The following is an 18,572-nucleotide window of genomic DNA, read 5'->3' as shown; positions in this document are numbered from 1 at the left end:
GAGTGGCGTTAATATATCATCTCATGGCCGCCAAGTATCAATGTTTTTATTATATTAACAGCAAATATGCTTTTCAACATTTTTATTTGATAAAGGGGTGGCACAATTCATTTTGAACAAGTGGCATTGTTAAAATAACTGCAGTTGTTCATTCATCCACACATGTTTGGGTTCAGTTAAGTTCGATTAGACTGAAACACCATCTGTTCAGATTGTGAGCTGTATGCAGCCTTTCACAGGGTTTTTCTTTTATCACCGTGTTGGTCAGTCATTGTGTAGAAATAAAAAGACTGAAGTGAGATGAATAGACTGAGAATCTTTTCTTATTTGACAAAACAGTTTGTGATTTAGTTTTATTTTTTGAACATAATATGCAGTTAAAAAAAGTGAAATTCAACATATTGTATCATGATTCTCATCATATCGCAAAATGTTGAAAATTGCTATAATATTGTATCGTGGGACCTCTGGTTATTCCCACCCTGTGATCCAAAAGTCGCATATAATTGCTTCTTCTTTTATTTTGCTGTAACAGCTTTGTGTTGCCACTGAAAATGTTTTATGAGAACCTTGACACAAGACAAAACAGTTTTGGAGAGGTCAGCTCTTGTAAAATGCAAAAGCTACAGCTTATAACACAACTGGGTTTTTGTCTATTTGCTTTTCCTTTTTCAAACTTTCATCTCTGTGCCTTGTTTGATTGGTTTTATCCTCTTTGTTGTCCTATGTCCTAAAAGAAAAAGTTTCCTGTCAGCAAGAAGAAGAAAGGTGTTTTTTTTTTTTACCATCATGCATCACTTCATAAGGAAACGTGGGATTGGCTGGGGAGGTACAGCAGAGTAAGAACAGACACTCCTAGGAGGAAACGTCTGATAGCTCTAGCGAAGGGAGCTGTGGAGATATTAGGAGCTTTTTAAGACTTTGAGCTGTTGGGAAAGACTCCAGTCCCATGTGTAGATATGATCAGATTTAAAAGAGTGTGGGAAAGTGATGCAGAGTCATTTTGGGACAGTTGTTAACCGTGCACGACTCCCGAGCCAAAGCTGTGAGTGCAGTGAATTATTTTCAATGTTTGGCTCCCAGAGCTCTCGTGCCCTACTTTTATAGCGGAGAGCATTAACGCAAAGTATCAGTAGTGATGGTTATGTTATTTCCAGATTATCTCCGAGCTTAATGGAGCCTTGAATTTAAACAATGATGTTTAACACAAACAGGTTGTTACCCTTGAGAGTTAATGGGATCACTAAGAACATAGTAAAAAGCCAAAAGTTTGCAAAAAGAAGATTCTCACCCTGATCTTTAAAAGCATATTATCAGGCCCACAAGCAAAGACAAAATGTCAATCAAAAACATGTCTTTGTTTCAAAAATAATGTTAAAAAAACGTTATTGCTCTACTGATGTGCATGTGTGGATGAGCTACCTTGCTTTGCAATGTAATAAATAATTGACTTTCCTTTATCAAAAACAGATTTTAGGTGGAGGTTCACCTTGAAATGTGTTTCTTCTTCAGCCTCCATTTGCACCCTTTTTAATGCACCATTCATTAACCAGTGGAAAAATCCGGTTTGACACATTCTTTAGTTCTCTCATCTTTTATCACCAGAGCAACGATGAGCAAAAGGCTGTTTTCTCTGATCTCAAAAGGACGGTGATTTGGGAGAAGTATTTTCTAACAAAGGAGGTGTTCTGTGGCTCTTGGACTGATGCGTTATTCTTCTTCGCCTTTGTTAGCAGTCTGGGAGAAAGCTCAAGAATGGGTCCCTCAGGTCAACTCTGTTCTCCCATCAACTGAACACTTTATTTTTTAACTTCTATTTCAGCGCCAACAAATATGTGGGAAGGTTAGACAAGTGGCTTTTTAGAAAGATCAGAACAAAAAACCAAGTCCTCAAAACATTTACAGACCAAATCCAGTCTCTTTTTTTTGGTATTTAAGGAAAATAAGGTGAAGATGTTTTTCTGTTTGAAATTGAAATCGACCCCTTGCGGCATGTTGGCTTTTTGAGTTTGGTATCACTGAATTTCTCATCTGAGAATGATTAACTTCTGTAAAATGATTTAAATAAAGAAATAATTTCTTTAGTCCAAACACTGGTTTCAAAGATAACAACATGCAAGCTGCAGTGTTGTTGAAACAGTGATCATTTTGTGACCTCATGGATATCGTTAGACATTTGTGCAATATGCATGACAACTCTAAAGCTCATTACAGGTTGTTACCATAGACTGTAAATATTAACGGCCGAAGCCTGAGTGACGTCGGCCATCTTTTACTGCAGGGTACAGAGTGGGCCAGAAAGTGGGCATTACCGCAGATTGTGACATAAAACGAAGAAAGAAATCTTGGCTTGCTTGTAGAACTGTTGGAAGCCAATGTCGCATCTGAAAATGAAATGAATTACTCACCCAGCCCTATAGCTGTAGTTAAAGATCCCCAGTCATTGGCTACCAATGGTTGTGTTGCACTTTGGGTTGTTAATAAAAGAACAGGTCAGTGACATCACTTTTATGTCAGGTAGTATATCTCACACTTGATATAACCTTCTCAGATTTCCTTTTCTTTCCCCTTTCGAACCGAAACCAACCCAGTCCCCATTCTTATTAGAGCGCTCACACACTGTATCACTTTCTCTTCTCGCTATGAAGTAAGAAGCCGAGCCCTCCCAGAGCATAAGTGGAGGATTAAAGACATGTTTCGTGCCTCTGTGAACAACGTCATTACCCCCGTGCCTGAATATGTGGGTCACTAACTGCAGCACATGGCACATTAAATGCCAAGCCAACAGATGCAGGGACAAGGAATGTGATTGCGCTGACAAAGAGTGAGAGCATTACATTACATTTCACAGCTGCCCCTCCCTCACTCCAGAGATTTTTCATCCACAATAGATGTCCTAACGCAGCTAACGGGATTGGCCACATGCTGCTTGACACAATTGGTCTGCAGCTCACTGCTCTGCTACAACAGATGAAAGAGTAAAGACTATCTTTCCATGCATGGAAAAATGGTTCAAGCTTCTTCTGTATTTTTGCCTTCAGCCAAAGGATTACACTTTTTTTTTTTTTTTCATTTTGTTGCATCTCCTGCTTTACCCACATTTTTTCTTTTTACCATCATCATCCCAAGAGGAGCAATTACAGAGCAAAAGGTCACCAGTTCTGTGACCAGAAAGTTTTCCCTTTAATGCAAAATGAGCTTCTTTTTCTAGCGACACAGGCTGAACTCTTTACCATTGGCACCCATGGGGACCATTTAAAACCAGTAGCATGTATTTGAAAATCCCGAGGGCCATTTAGCTGATGTAATACGCTGCCCTATGATGGAGAGCAGAGGAGCAGGAGGAGGGAGGAGATAGTTGAAGATCTTGATATAGCTTGGATCGATGGCCCAAATTATTGAAGCCTAGGGTATTTATTATTTAGTCATCTCTGGCTCCCCGGCTGGAGGTGCAAGTGAAAGGCAAAATAAATGTTTTATGGAGCAATTAGGGGTCCTCGGGGTGCTTGGAGCCCCTTCAAAGTGATGAGTGATTTTCACCAATTTTCACTGCCATACTTCATTATTATAAAAATCTTGTAGAGCAAAACAAAGCAGTGACAGCAGAGCTTTTGAAGATTTCTGCTGAGACGGCACATTTGAAGGCAGCCCTGCTTTGGCGGGACTCCAGAGGGTCTCAGACCCACACACATTTATGTATTCAAGCACACATACATACTGGCACCTCTTTCCATCTGCAAACTCCTTCTCTTTATGTTATCTAAGGCATTTTTTGATAAATATTTGCAATCATTACCTGCCCTCATCACTGCCCACATATAAGGCAGAGCTGATAGCTTTTTCCCTCCTTCGTTATTTCCTCCCAGTGGTCCTTTTGTGCTATGTCTTGAATGGGGGCACTGTGAAGGTGATAGAGAACAAGGAGAGGAAGCAAGGAAGCCTCCCTTGTCATGAGGGTTACATGGAGGGCTAGGCAAATGGTGCCTATCAACTCCTGTCACATTAGAGTCACACACAAAGTGAAGGGTTGTCACCATCCTCCCACTTCCCATTTCTACTTCCATCCATCTCTGTATCCCATGGGCTCTATCACGGTGCAGGAGCAATCAACTATCTCCATAGCAACCAGTTCCAGGTGACAAATCAGGATCTGGTCCTTCCCCCTGCCTCTTGAGACCACGTCCAAGGCCATCATTTAATGTTGCCCATTTGTTCTGGCGCCGATAAGGCCTCAGAGTGAAACTGCTGGCTGGACGTGTCCCATATCATCAGAGTTATATGACCATTTTTATCACCATGGTTATATATATGAGCAGTGGTAGGGATGGGACATGATTAATATATACTGTAATGTCATGAAGATATGTGAGAATGTAGACAGAGGAGCTCAACAGATCTTGGACTGTAGCAGACACCAAAATCATAACTGAACAAAGACAAAACATCAACCGTCCTTAGCCCTAAATGGAAATGCATACTTATGTGTTATTTTATCCATTTTCCCTTGATAAGTTTTTTTTTCCTTTTTTTCCTGAAGATCTCAGGAAGCCTTCTTCCTGAAGGCGTTATTTCAAGATAACAATGCTGGCTTACCCCTGATGCTATGTCAATGTCAGTTATTTTCTCAAGATAATAAGCAGAACTTGTTTTCTCATTTTCTGGCCATCTGGAAAACCAAACAATGGCCTTATCGCTTTCATAGGCCAGACCAAAACAAAGTTGCATTGCCCACACTTGTATGGTAAGTTAAGCCTCCAAATGGGGTGCTGACTAACCACTAGGCTACCAATGGCCCTCTCTTGTGCTGTCTTAATACAGTTTAAGTTCTTCTATGGCCTGACGTTAAACTACATATGGACTTAAGTGAAGCACTACTGACAAATTATGAATAATAATTTGTATCTATATGTCAACTTGGTGAAACTTAGAAACATTTCACCCTAACTGTGGGTACACGCTAGAGCTTTTAAGTTGCAGGCAGATGAGGGAGTTGACAGTGATAATGCGCTGGGCAAACCTGCTGTCAGAGCAGGTTTTTGTCCCCCTGCATTTTGATGGCGGTCCTGCATCTGCCTGACACTGAAGCACCGACAAGTGCCTGGAGATGACAGCACAGCCAAAGTGGGCTCAGTGCTTTTGCTTCTACCAGAAGCTAGACGGCTGAGCTAGTGACGGGGTTATGAAGGCATATTCTTGTTAAGATTTTGAAGGATTTCTTCAAAAGAGAAATTTGTTGTCCTGTAGAATGCCAAGAAAGATAACATTTTAGGATTGAAATGCAGGTGAAGAGTTAAGGTTGCAGATTTTAAACTTGCATTCAAAGTTTGTCTAATTGGTGCTTTTGTCTTGATAATGTTTCTCCATCCTCACCATTCACAAAAAAAAAAGCCATTTTCACAGGATGACGGTACATGAACGCAACGCCATCCTCCGTTATCGCCACAATATTTCTGCTCCTCCCGTCTCAGATTAGAAAAAGTTTCCCCTGATTGGGTGTGAGCACATCATCAAGCCTCTGCAGCAGGATTATGACCAAGATGATGAAAAACTAGATGCATAATGTACCATGAAACGGGAGGATTATGTGAGACTCTATTCTACTGTAACGATTCAATCGCTAGCCGATGGATACGGGGGTCTAAGGTCACATTTGCTGCATCTGGATAAAGCCCTTAACCCCTGCATGTCGTTCCTTCTTGGCGTTTGGTAACGTTGGAATCCTTAATCTGTGTGCTGGCGTAATCTGTGATCACTGATCAGTCTGCAGTGACGTACTGCTGCAGTCACTCCGATGATGACGTCCCTGAAACCTGAGACACGCTGTTTGCTGTGTAGTAATCAGTGTTTGGCAGTTTTAATCACAAGCCTTCCCTGCCAAGCTCTTAAACTCGTGGTAGATTCTTATTCACTTATTTTAGGGAGTATTAATAAACCATCCTTTTTTTTCTGCTTTGCCTCATTCCAGTCTCTACTACTTGCCTGAATATCTTCCCTCTTGGCCACCGCTGGCTGTAGAGTCTCAAAGTAAATCTTAATGCTGGTGCTAACAAATGGTGCCATCCGTCATCCTCGATACTGCCTAGCATGACTCATCAGAATTCCAGTCTACTCAATGATGAGGTTGTTACGATTCCATCATACATATGGAGTTGCTGAGTCAGTGTTTTTCTTTTCACGTTTTCATTTACATTGTGAGGAAGTTGAAAAGATGATTAATTAATCCTAACCCTATAAAAACAATTAGAGCCCCTATGAACAAGCTAAGCTAACGTTTGCTCCTGTGTCAACCTAAGCATCAGAGGAGTGCTCAGTTGTAACATGACTTTGCTTGATTATGCAAAGCTACAACTAACATTTCATTTTTTTCTCCACTACTGCCCTCTACTCACCGGAACATTATATAAATGAATCAGAGTATTCAAGGAGTATTTTCTCAAGACAGCCGTAATACAGTAACTCCATGATGGTAGTACAGAGCTACAGCTATGGAGGCTACAATTTTGGAGCAGGAAAGAATCATTACCAGTCAAAACTTTGAGGTATCAGATTGATGCGCAGGCTTGTGTACTCACCGTTATTTGAAGGTATCAGAAAGTTCTCAATATTGGTACAACTCTACTCAGTGGGAATCCTCAGTTTAAGCTTCCTTAATCTTTTGTGAGCCAGGTGTAAAGAACCCTTTGGTTTGTGTTTACGTGCTCTTTTTTCCCATTCACCACTAGCTCCTTCGATGCTCCATTGCTCCATCAAAGCTGGCTGTTGTGTCTATACCTCGGAACATTCCCTTTCTGGATTTGCTGTTGTCTCGCTCCTTCAACCCACAGAGCTGAAACCTTTTTGTTCCCACCCCGAGCATCGTACAATGAAGCTTTAGAACCAGCTTTCAGAGTGTTGCAAAGACTTTTACAGCAGCACAGGTTGACCTCTGCAGCCTGTAGTATCTCTCAAGCTCAAGTGCACCAACCTACACCCTCCCTCATTCTCTGTATCATCCTGCATTCTGTCTGTGTCTGCAGGAAATACTTTTTTTTCCCCTGTCTCATCGCTAGATATCCATTGCAAATCTCTGCAAGGTGGGGCTCAGGATGTGTTGACTCTCAGCTCAGACGGAAAGTGGAGGAAAGAATGAATAAGTAAAGTCGCATGAAATGAATTCCTTCTGTCGGAGTTTCCTGCCGTGAGGGTGTGAAGTTCTCTCACACTGAGCACCACAGTCTTGGCTACACTTCAGAGGTGCTGATGACGGTCGGGGTTGTGAGTGGTGCTTACAGACTGTGGCATCCTGGAGACACAGAAGGGTGATGCTGAAATAAACAGAGGTACAGGCAAAGTGTGCACAAGTGTTTCACGTCCCCTTACCCATATTCCTCAAGGAGACATTGTTAGGAAGTTTGCATTGCTGGTTTAATTGAGTGTGAAATTACAGGTGAGCAAGCAGCAGTTCCTTTCCATGTGCAGACAAGTGGTCTCTTAATGGGCTTCTACAGATTTTTTTTTGAAGCAGAAGAGTTCATGTCTTTAGTTTAGTTTCTTTAGCAAGGAATGCCAGAAGCTATGTTTTGATTTTAACCTGAAAGAGATTTTCTTTCCAGACTAACTTGAACTATGATGCACAAAAATGCATTCAAGCATTAAAAGTAGACACACACACACACACACACACAGACACACACAGACACACACACACACACACACACACACACACACACACACACACACACACACACACACACACACACACACACACGCGCACATACACACATATGTAGCATACTTAGTGTCCTGACTCCTACATCCACCTCTGAAAGCCTGCAGGGCTGCACAAATGATGTGAAGCAGCTGCTCTTTTTAAGATGGCTGCTTTAATTTCTCCAGCTGACGGGAGCTCTTTGTCAACAGGTTATTATAGCTCTCGTAAATTGGCTGGGCTGCACATTTTTCCGGGGCTAACTAGTGAGCTAGAAAGCTCCATTCAGATGAGATAAAGTCTGGCGGACAGCATTGGAAGCAGCGGCTCGTTTTATCTATAGAAAGAATCAGCTCGCAAAGTGGATTTCTATCAAGGTTACAACTGAATGCATTCCTCACCCTGCTAACCCTTCCAGCAAAGGAAGCTTTTTTTTTTTTAATTTATGTGCTCCCTATATTCAAGTTGCATGACCTTACAGTTGGGTGAATTGGAACTGCTGCGTGTTGGCTGAGTGTCTGTATCAGTGGCTAATCAGCGCCTCAAGCTTTAGCTGTCATCACCAATCAGGGTTTAAGGTTTGACGGGGCATCAGATGTATGATTCCCCCCCCCCCCCTCCCTCTCCTACTGAGCTGTGTGCCTGTTGATCAATGCAAGAGATGCTTTTGGGAGAGGGAGGAAGAGAGGGGTTCGATAACACTGTGTGCAGTGTGTAATCTCATCTGAGGGGCTGTCATCTTCAGACAGGGCTGCTGCACCGACAAGCCACGCTCTCCCAGAGTGGCAAATTAGATTGCTGCAATTAGATTGACGTGTGTCCTGTTCAAAGTCTGGAGCCTCACTTATCATGTCTGGACAGTGTGCGTTTGGGATTTGTTTTGTGATTAGATAAATGTGTGAGAAGGTGTGTTGATTGGCCCTTTAGACTGTGACACTTTGAGAGTTCAGTAATGATCCCCTAAAAACAGCTATCTCACATCCAAAGCTTCTCTTAGAGGCTACTTTATTTAGTGCACCTTCCTAGCAGAGTCCACATGGGCTAGCTGAGCTAAGCCTTCCCTTTCTAATACATTTAAGGTTAGAAAATGATTTTTTTTCAATTGTTAAACTACAGATGTTTTAGGCACCAAACTTTGTAATTATGAAACAAAAACACTGGATAGCTCTAAATGGCCTTTTTTTTTTGCCCACGCTGTGTGGGCTCATCTTCTGTTCACTTCAATAGAGGGAGGCAGGGCACTCCCCTTCGATTGACTGATCATTAGTACAAAATTAATTCAGCCTCTCGACAAATGACACAACTTCAGAGATGCTAAGAAACTTATTCAGCATCTCTTAACTTAAGAAAAATCCAAAGTAAAGTTTAACATTTCATTTCTTAAGATTGAAATTAGCATGATCGCAATGCTATCTTTGTTTTCCCCATTAATGGGAATTTCCATGACGTATCAAGCTAACAAACTAAAATGTGCTTCCCGTCGTGTCTCCCCAGCAGTATCATGAACTGATTTTCTTCATTTTTTTAACTTATTTTTTGTGCCATTTTTGATTTTTTTTGTGATAGGACAGCTCAAGAAAGACAGGAAATGTTGGGAGGAGTGAATTGAGGATGACATGCAGCAAAGGGTCAAAGGGCAAAAGATATCAGAAAAGACTCATCAAATCTTATTCAATGAATAAGAATACGAAAGGAAACACTTACAAGTTAAAAGCTTCTCGCTGTGGCATTAGGACAGTAAGAAGAAAATACATGTTTCCTCATGTCAGAAAATGTTGATGTTTTATTTCCTTACTAAGACTGAAATGATCGCACTGAGCCAACAGGAACATATGATACTCTGTGAGTTTAATTTGGACTGTAAAATTGGAGACTTTTCTGAAAGAGTAACACAAGGGAATCCGCTCTTTTAAAGCTTGCAGCATCAAAAGATTAAAAATAATAATAGTACCTTAAATGTCAAGCAGATATTGATATCATCGCCCTCTGACCAGTCGTCACCGGCTGCTGGGTTCAGAACGCTGAGACTGAACACTGAAATGTTTAAAAATATAGATTTTTTTTCACTGTTGTCCACAGCTGAAGCCTCTGGCTCAGTAGCTGGCCTCATAATGAAACAATTTCATTTTGACTCTGGCTCTAATGGGCCTTGATCTATCAATTCTGGGTCCCTTCTTTTGTCCTGCCAGGCTTGTGGTGTCACAGTGAGAGGCACAAAGCTTCACTGGATTCGAGTCATTTTGCAGGGCAGTTTGTTTCACTGTGTGATCACCATAATGGCAAGATGGAGAGGGAGGGTTTGTGTGAGGGAAGGATGGGGGAAGGATGGGGTTCAACCAGGACTGCTTTGCTCTAATTTTTCCAAGTGCTCATTAACCGCAAGGGGGGTAGGGAGTGAAATAGTTGGATTTGAATGCACTTCTTGTAGCCATGGCAGCAAGGTAGTCATACGGATGTATTCACAGAAAAAAGGAAGGTTTCCACTTTTTTTTTCAGACACTGAACTGACCCTTTGGACAAAATGTTTTTTTTTTTTTCAAGTGAAAGTCAGCTGTAAAAAAGCTGGTATTAAACGCATGTTTTGACTGGGGCTGCAAAACTGAGGTTTTCACTTGTAAGAGCATACCAAATTATTAAAAACTACAGGAAAGGGCATTGTGGTAGGACTGTTTGTCTCTACACTTATTGTCAAGGTAAAAAATTTAATTAAAATCTTAGCTCCCCAAAGTTGGCGGAGCAGACTTAAAGAAGTTTAGAAAAACCAAATCCAAATTACATCTCTAGTTCCTTTGGAAATCTACAATTTCTAAATACCACAGGAGGATTTATTAGCATAATCCCAGCAAAGTTCATCATCATTTAATGGCTGAGAACATTCATTTTTAGACATATGATTCTTCACTGATACGTCATACAGTACGAGTTTTCCACTGGGGCAGTTTTTCCACTTCGCTGAGAAACAGGGCTGATTCCTGAGCGGTCCCACCTCCCTTCTTAATCTTCTTCTGCTCCCGCCTGGACAGCGGTGCTTCATCAATCTGTCACACAAACAACACAACTATGCATATTCCTTGAAGCAGGGTCAGCTTTCCTTAGCCTTATGATTTAAACAGCGTGTCCCAGTAAACAGACCTCCCCAAACAGCTCTGTCTCTGTGGCTGTCATCGGCGTATCCTATCCAGGCTTTATTTAGATACGCTTCTTATTCTGCAGTATTACCTGAGACTAGATCTTCCCAAAGGGTGGATTGAATAATGTGATCTACAATGCAGGCACAACTTGTCCTGTGCAAAAAGAACAAATTGTGCACTTGAGGATTCAATTGAACGTGCCTGATGAGGCCCATGTTTGCATCCTTGTTCTGTGCACTAACTGGTATAACAGTCTTTACATTGATAATCAGTGGGATTAGTTTCCCCGGCTCACAGCTTGTAGCGAGGATAGGATAGGATCTTGATGGGATCTGGCAGTAAGGATCTTATATTTGTAGCTGCAGAAGAAGGTCTTAGTCCAAGTCCCCACAGACAGTGGCACTGTCAGTTTCTGCTGGCTTATCTTTGGACCATTTCCAAGCAGTCTGAAATACTTTGGGTTTTGTAAGGTTGCCTATAAACACACGCCGCTGAAAATCTGTTTCAACAAATCTATGTTAAGGCTGACATAAACACAGCTGCTTTTACATACTGTAGTTGGAATCTCTAAAGTAAACCTTAAGAATGACACTGCTGGTGTATTTGTACTACTACATAATATAATAGGGCCCTATCTTAAGTGCACAGGGTGGGTGCTTTTCTTATTTTCCATCTGAGACAGTGGTCATTTTCACACCACGTGCAACTGTTTTTAGATAGCGAATCAACTTGTGCTCCTTGTGCGCGCCCATCAGTTTTCTTCTTAAAACGAGGCGTGGCCTAGCGGTCTGCTGGGGCATAGCAATCTTTAAGGACGACGCAGGAAATGAGTGCACCATAAACCAACTTAAACCTGGTCTAAAGTCGAAAGTTTTTTGCACAGTGGGTCCTGCTATTAAGAGAGTGTATTAGGAACAAATACATATGAAAGTTCATGACTGACTTCCACTCTGCCCATGACACACACAGAAACACACGCTCTCATGTAACAGAGAGTTTGATCTATAGTATTTTTTATACATTTAACTGTAATGGCCACCAACAGTAAAGCCCACAGATATGACTACAGACTACCCAGTGTTCATTACACAAACAGAGGAACAGCCAAGGAGACTCCGGCAGAGAAAACAAGTAAATATATGATATTTGATGTTGAACACATAGAACATTAGTTAACATAGATCCTGTCTGTGTGTCTGGAGAGCTCAATCATGAATGAGGGAAAGCACTTTTGTCAGAGAGACTGATTGTCTAAAAATATGTTGTTGTTTAGTGTTGTAAATGTTCTCCAAGATGGCACACACAAAGTGTTTTCAGACCTCACATATCTGTTGGTAGGATGACTTAATTTGTCTGTGCCCAAATAAAAGGATTAGGGTTCATTCGATTATTGTTCAAACAAGACTTTGTTGGGTTCAGGAAAGGTTTTTGGTTTGGAAAGATTTATTTTTGGGCTTTTTTGCCTTTAATTGAGAGATAGGACAGTGGATAGAGTTGGAAATCAGGGAGAGAGAGAGCGGGAAAGGAGCCACAGGCTGGATTCGAACCTGGGCCGTCCGCTTTGAGGACTACAGCCTCCATACATGGGGCGCGCACACTAACCACTGCGCCACCAGCGCCCCACTGAGGCGATGGTTAACCATGATTGAAAGAAAATAAATATGCATTAGTTGAAACACATCTTGTTCATCCTCCCTCCAGGCCTTCTATTGATTTCCTGTGATTGTATCTGACATCTGCTACTCAAGGAGATGAAGCACACTGTTTCAGACCTTTTAAGAAAAGTCCATCGTGAGTGACGGACATGACATTTCTGTCTTTCAGTATCTCCCTACCTTTTTTTCATGTTCTTCTTGCTAACCCTCCTTAATCCCACTCCCTCTAAACTCACTTTCTTCTCCCCCGACCGTTGCCCCGTTGGCTCTCCCCATCAAAAGTCCGCTCACCTACAGAGTCATCTCCTTAGTGCACTTTATCTGCACATCTCACCCTGTGCCTTGAATAGCAAGCAGCGAGATATCGTTAACTTCACACAGACACGTCGGCTCTCTGACTCTGTCTTTGTGTTGCCAGGTAGCATTAGCGCTAACAAGACGCTCATTGCCCCTGCGATTGATAATTGGATAATGGCAACCAGTGGTAACAGGACAGCGTAATTAATGTGAAGTCCCAGCATCTGCTCCAATTAGCTTCACTTTGATGACGTTAACTGGTTGACTTATTGACCACATCTTTCATATTTCATCCCTTCGTCTGTTTGAGGCACAAGCTAAACTGAGAGATGTATCACTCTGATTGAACTCCTGTTTCCCATGGGTATATTAAAACACTCCATCTCGTCAATCAAATTATTCTTATCTGCTTATCTATATTGCACTTTTAATGTTCTTAGTCAATTTAATTTACAGTGAACATAGTTGCATTTCAGGAGTATTAGCATATATTTTGCATGCCCATCGCACAGCATATGCTGGTTAAATTAAATTAGAGATGAAATGCTGCCTCTGATCTCTCTCCCCTGAGGGATCCAATAGAGAAGAGCAGTTTATCCTGAGACGTATAGATCAGCAGTGTGTGTGTGTGTATTTGTGTGTACACTCGAGTAAAAAAAAAGAAGCGAGAGCATGGCCAGTCATATCACAACACATAAACTAGCTGCAGTGAGTGATTGATCATGTGGACTCCGGTCGTCTAATGTAACCCTCCTGACCGACACTGACTGGCCTGTGACAGCTGTGATGAATGAACATCCACGGGCCAATGTCTCACTAATGGCTTCCCTTGTTCTCTGCGTGCCTGCACATACTCACAAACACACACACACACATTCGCTCGTTCAGGTGCACATTTTGCACTTTACTAATGTGTCTGCTTCTAATTCTGATGCTCAAATGAGGGCGCATGTCTGTGTATTCATGCTTACTTTCAGCTGCAAGAATGTAATTAAGCGAAATGACTGTATCAAGCTGATGTTGAAACTGTATGAAGCTGGGTTAGATAATATCTTTATGTTGGGTATTATCTGTATTCCGTCCTTTCTGCCTTTATCTGAACCCCAATTCTATAAGATATCAGATCCCATTTCTTTACTTAATTAAACCATGTCTGTAAGAATGTTTTCATTATGAAAAGCATGATATTTATAAAAAAGGAATTTGTTAGGACAGTTGTCACTAGATTCTCCTTCATTTAATAGGAGGCCCTGTCAGTAAAGAAACACTTAGATACACTTTATTGATCTCCCATTGGGGGAAATTATGAATACTGATAACATTTGACCTCATGTTCTCTACCAGTGATGTATTTTTGGTCCCTAGTGACGTGTTAAACGTTAAAACCCTCCAGCCTTCTGACCTCAGAGTAACCTGAGTGTTGTCTGTCACTCTTCCATATAGTTAATAGAACTTATTTGGGAATAAGCATCATCAAAATAAACTGAAATAAAATTTCCGTAAATCGACACCAATGTACTTTGTCCATTCCAGAAGACATTTTTACAAAAATAATGCCTTTTTTTTTAGAGCTTTAACTTGGCAAATATTTTACTACAGACTCTCAATCAGCTTTATCAGCCAGGTATGTGAAGATGTACTGTACCAGTGAGTTGACTTTAGATTTATTTTCTCTCCATGTTCATACAAAGAAAGCACATGCTTTAGACGAGGACAACAAGGTTGACGGAGGTAATATTAACATTGAACTAACATTTACATTAAACAGCTATTAACGGGCCATAACAGATATAAATGTAGATAGCAAAAAAACAATGACGATAAAGCAAATAACAATAATACTTGTAAACCATCTACTTCACCATTTATATTTCTATTAAATTTTTCCCATCAGGCCCCATCAGGGAGATTTTTTTTTTCCGCCTTTGAGCACAGTAAGCATTCAAAATGATCAATTTGGAGATAACTCAATGTAACATCTTATTTTTTTTATCATACATCCTTATCGGTTAAGTCATCATCTGATGCATCCTCAGGCTACAAAAAAAATATTTTGTTTGTTTTTCTTTCGGCTCCATAGTAGGTATTGAATGTCATGCTAAATGAATAATGGAGGACTTTGCATGCATTAGAATGCAAATTGAAAAAGACCCTAAAGCACGTCAGTGTGTGCATGTTTATCCATCTTTATAAATACACAATAGAACACACCTATAACCCCGTCTTCACAGGATCCCTCGGGCCTCCTTTCATTTATAGCAAAGGGCTACAGAAATAAATAGGGTCTTAGACCATGAGAGCTGAAGGAGTTCACCATGATGGATTGATCTGCTCCATCTATCCTCAGAGTCAATCAATCATCTTAGCTTTGCTGCTGTTTTCAATAAGAATTTTCCACACTCGGCTCTTTTGCCTGCAGCCACAGAGAGCTTACCTCTGAGGGTTGGATAACCAGAGTGCATTAGATATCTGACTTCCCCCAAACTCCTTCTCAGTTTTCACCATCACTATTTGTCATCCAATACAGATAAGGAAGCTCCAGAAGCAAACTGAAAGAACCCCTTCCCAACAAAGTAGCCTTAAAACTTTGGGTTATGTCACAAAATTTGCTGAATTTCCTTCTTCTCCTACATGACAGGAAGTCTTTCTTTTATTATACACCGACATACATCTGACAGTGCTAACAGCATGGGCTAGGTCAAGGCTAACAACCCCGGCAGATGGTTATTTCGACTACATGTGTCTTGCTTCGGGCTAGTACTGCCCTCTCGCTGTAAATATGAGGTGAACTGCCAGCAGGCAAACCGCCGTCGATGAGCTTTCAAAGGACGGGGATGTGTGTTAAACCTGACTGAATCTTCGAAACCTGGGCACAGCAACACTGACAGCAGGGAAAAAGCTAATGAGAAGAATATCTGGTCATGCAATGCAGCTTTACGGGAGATTTCAAAGGCATGGGAGGCTTCAGACAGCATACCATGTGTTCTATTAATAGCACAGGTTTTATGGCTGAAACATATGGCAGCGATCATTCAGCCAAGCCAAGTCATTGATCCCTATCCCACATGGCTTTTGGCACCCTGGCTCACCCCTTCATATAATCCATAAAGGTTTGGAGATGGGGTGAAAGGTCAGTGGTTGAGAGTTGAGCTTTCATGGTTATCTTGTATGCGTAGTTGTGAATGCCGTAAAATAAAGTTTGGCTTGTCAAGGGAATATGAATGAAAATGATACACTCTATCTATAAAAGATGGATGTAGTCTCAGTGATGTCACCCATTGGTTTTCTGAAGAGACGTTATGAAGCCCAATGATGGTGGTCACCATACTTGAAATGCTATATCAACCTAACGAGCAATCTAGAAACAGACAAAGAGTTGGAGCTGAGGCAGGGATTAAGCCGCTTAGCAAACCACAACAACAACAACAACAACAACCACCTCCACCACCTGCCAGTCATCTTAGCCACGCCTCTAATTATGCACATTTACAAATAACTCTTAGGCTTAATGAAATCAGAATGATGAGAGAGAAATACAGTTTTCATTAAACTTACTGACCCTTTTATCAAAAACTACATCATTCATTAATTAATTGGTTTAAACCGTTCAAAAGGCATTGCTGCTTTCTCTTGAGTTTGGTACTGGTGTCAAAGAAAGATTGTTATATATTGAAGGTTGACAAAGATTAGATCAAGACATTTCTGTTTTAAATGTATGTATAAAGTGTGCCGTTCTTTATTTCTGGTCCTTGAAGTTTGACGTCTTCAAAGTTATCTCAGACTTAACAAAAGGAGAAATTGTTGTCAGTTGAAGCCGTACACACTTGAACGCAACAATGTAGGCTGTGTGCAAGAGAGACTAGTCTCATTCTTCACTTGTGTGTTTCGTGCCCAGAGGTATGGTTACCATTTGCATACTTGGTCTAACTTCTGAGGAGGGACTTTGATGTGCCAGGTTGCGGCGTGGTTGCATCATATCAATCCAACCATCTATCGTGTTCTCAGGGTGGAATTTGAAGATTTTCTGTCACTTTTCTCAATTAACCAGATCATTTTCCATGCTCTGACTTTTTTTTTTTTGTTGTTCAGGCCATCTACACATACACCCCAAAGCACTCCAGCTTACAGTCTTTTTAATTGCAGTTTCAAAACTTTGCCCTTAAACTCTTTCACTGTAATTCATTAAGGGTTAAGTTTATTTTCCCTCTGTGAGCTGCAGCTGCTTCATTTGCATAATATTCGGTCAGATGAGAATGAAAGTAGGCTATGCAATGTTTCTTAAGGCTAGCAGAAAAGCACAAATACCCCTGAGCCTTTCTCATTTAGTATGTTAAAAAGAAGTGAATCAGTTCAGATAAAAGTGAACAAAGGGAACGCTCTCACTCTGATGTAATCCAGGAGCATCTGCTATATGTGCGCACTAATCAATGTTTCAGGGTTGTTTTTCCGCCTGTAGTGGTTGCCTCCTAAATGACTTGACTTTCATGTTGTTGTACATCGACTGATGCTGAAGCTTTTAATTTGGGCGAAAAGATGCTTTACATCTGAACCACACAAAGCTCAGCCTGTGAGGGACTTCAATGGTTTTTTTTTTAACTTTATATTTCATGCTGTGAAGCTGATGTTGCTCATCACAACATTCAAAGTTTGGGGTTAAATCCAAGTACTTATCAAGCTTTATATAATCCACTTATTTAGCAGTCAAGAGCCTAATGAGTTGTCAGGTATTCACTGACGGTGCTCATTACGTTCTCTCTTTTTGCTTTGCATTTGAATAAACGGTCTCTATTTGACATAATGGTAATAACCCTAACACTAAGTGCAAATCTGTTGATACCAGTAGGAAAATGTTCTACAATAGAAAACCCCTCAAAGTATTTTTTTACTGGTCGATAGACTGTAGTTTGGTTTTTACTTCAGCCCTACAATCCTAAAACTGTAAACTAAGGTTCCAGTTAGTGTTTTATTTTTTTTATCATTTTGTAACTTTTCCAGTCAATCTTGTTGTCAGCACAGGTTGAAATAAGGTGTCAACCGTGTACATTCAAACATGCCTCCTGAATGACATCTCTATTTAAAGACTTACTGAATTCTCTTGTGTTTTTTGCAGGTGGTCTAAGAGGAGCATCCATCATTGACTCATTGGACACACTGTACATCATGGGACTGATGGAAGATTACAACGATGCCAAGGAGTGGGTGGAGAGTAGCCTGGACCTGAACTCGGTAAGAAACCCATTCTTCTCTACATGTTTTATGATGTAACTGACTTAAAGTCTTGGTTCAGCTCATCAGGAATCAACACATTAACATAATTAAGTTTTTATCCCTGCGTGCTGGATTGATTTTAAGCCTTGCTGTAGTGCTTCTTTACCAACATTGTGTCCACTGAGTTTGACATTTCTCCAAAGCTGGGGAAAACTCCAGCAGGAATAAAGCTTCCTGTGTGGCTAACGGCCACGCCGTGTTACCGACTGATGGGATTCCCTGCCGCTGTGAAAGGTCTCTGAGGGGCAGAAAATGCGATAAATAAAGAGAAAAGGAGAGGGGAGGGGGTCTGAGGGATGATTTTAAGTGGAACAAAAATGAGAGAAAGAGAAGGCAAAAGGGAAGCCATGGCCTTTTTATTGACTGAGTGTGTTGGTATTAAGTGAAAGCTGAACAAAGTGCCCACCAGGTCAGTTTTTTTGTGGTTTTTAGCTGTGAACCAGTTAGTTGATGGCTTTGTAGCTCTGTGAAAACAAGAGATTACTTCTGAGTCACCTCACAAGTCACATTTTCCTCCAGTTGGAGTTTCATGTC

At 41.0% G+C, this 18,572-nt stretch overlaps 1 protein-coding gene across 3 annotated transcripts in view; it reads left to right on the top strand.

The window, feature by feature from the left end:
• LOC109983706 (mannosyl-oligosaccharide 1,2-alpha-mannosidase IA) overlaps positions 1–18,572 on the top strand; it is a 201,645-nt gene that overhangs the window by 94,992 nt on the left and 88,081 nt on the right. For all 3 annotated transcript variants that reach the window (XM_020633533.3, XM_020633534.3, XM_065958216.1), the window contains exon 3: positions 17,881–17,996. In XM_020633533.3, coding sequence (XP_020489189.1) covers positions 17,881–17,996 — 116 coding nt within the window. The remainder of the gene's footprint in view (positions 1–17,880; positions 17,997–18,572) is intronic.

This window comes from Labrus bergylta, chromosome 8 (genome assembly GCF_963930695.1).
Source record: "Labrus bergylta chromosome 8, fLabBer1.1, whole genome shotgun sequence".
NCBI lineage: Eukaryota > Metazoa > Chordata > Actinopteri > Labriformes > Labridae > Labrus > Labrus bergylta.
The sequence above is the reverse complement of the archived record's forward strand: the minus strand, read 5'-3'. Positions and strand labels throughout refer to the sequence as shown.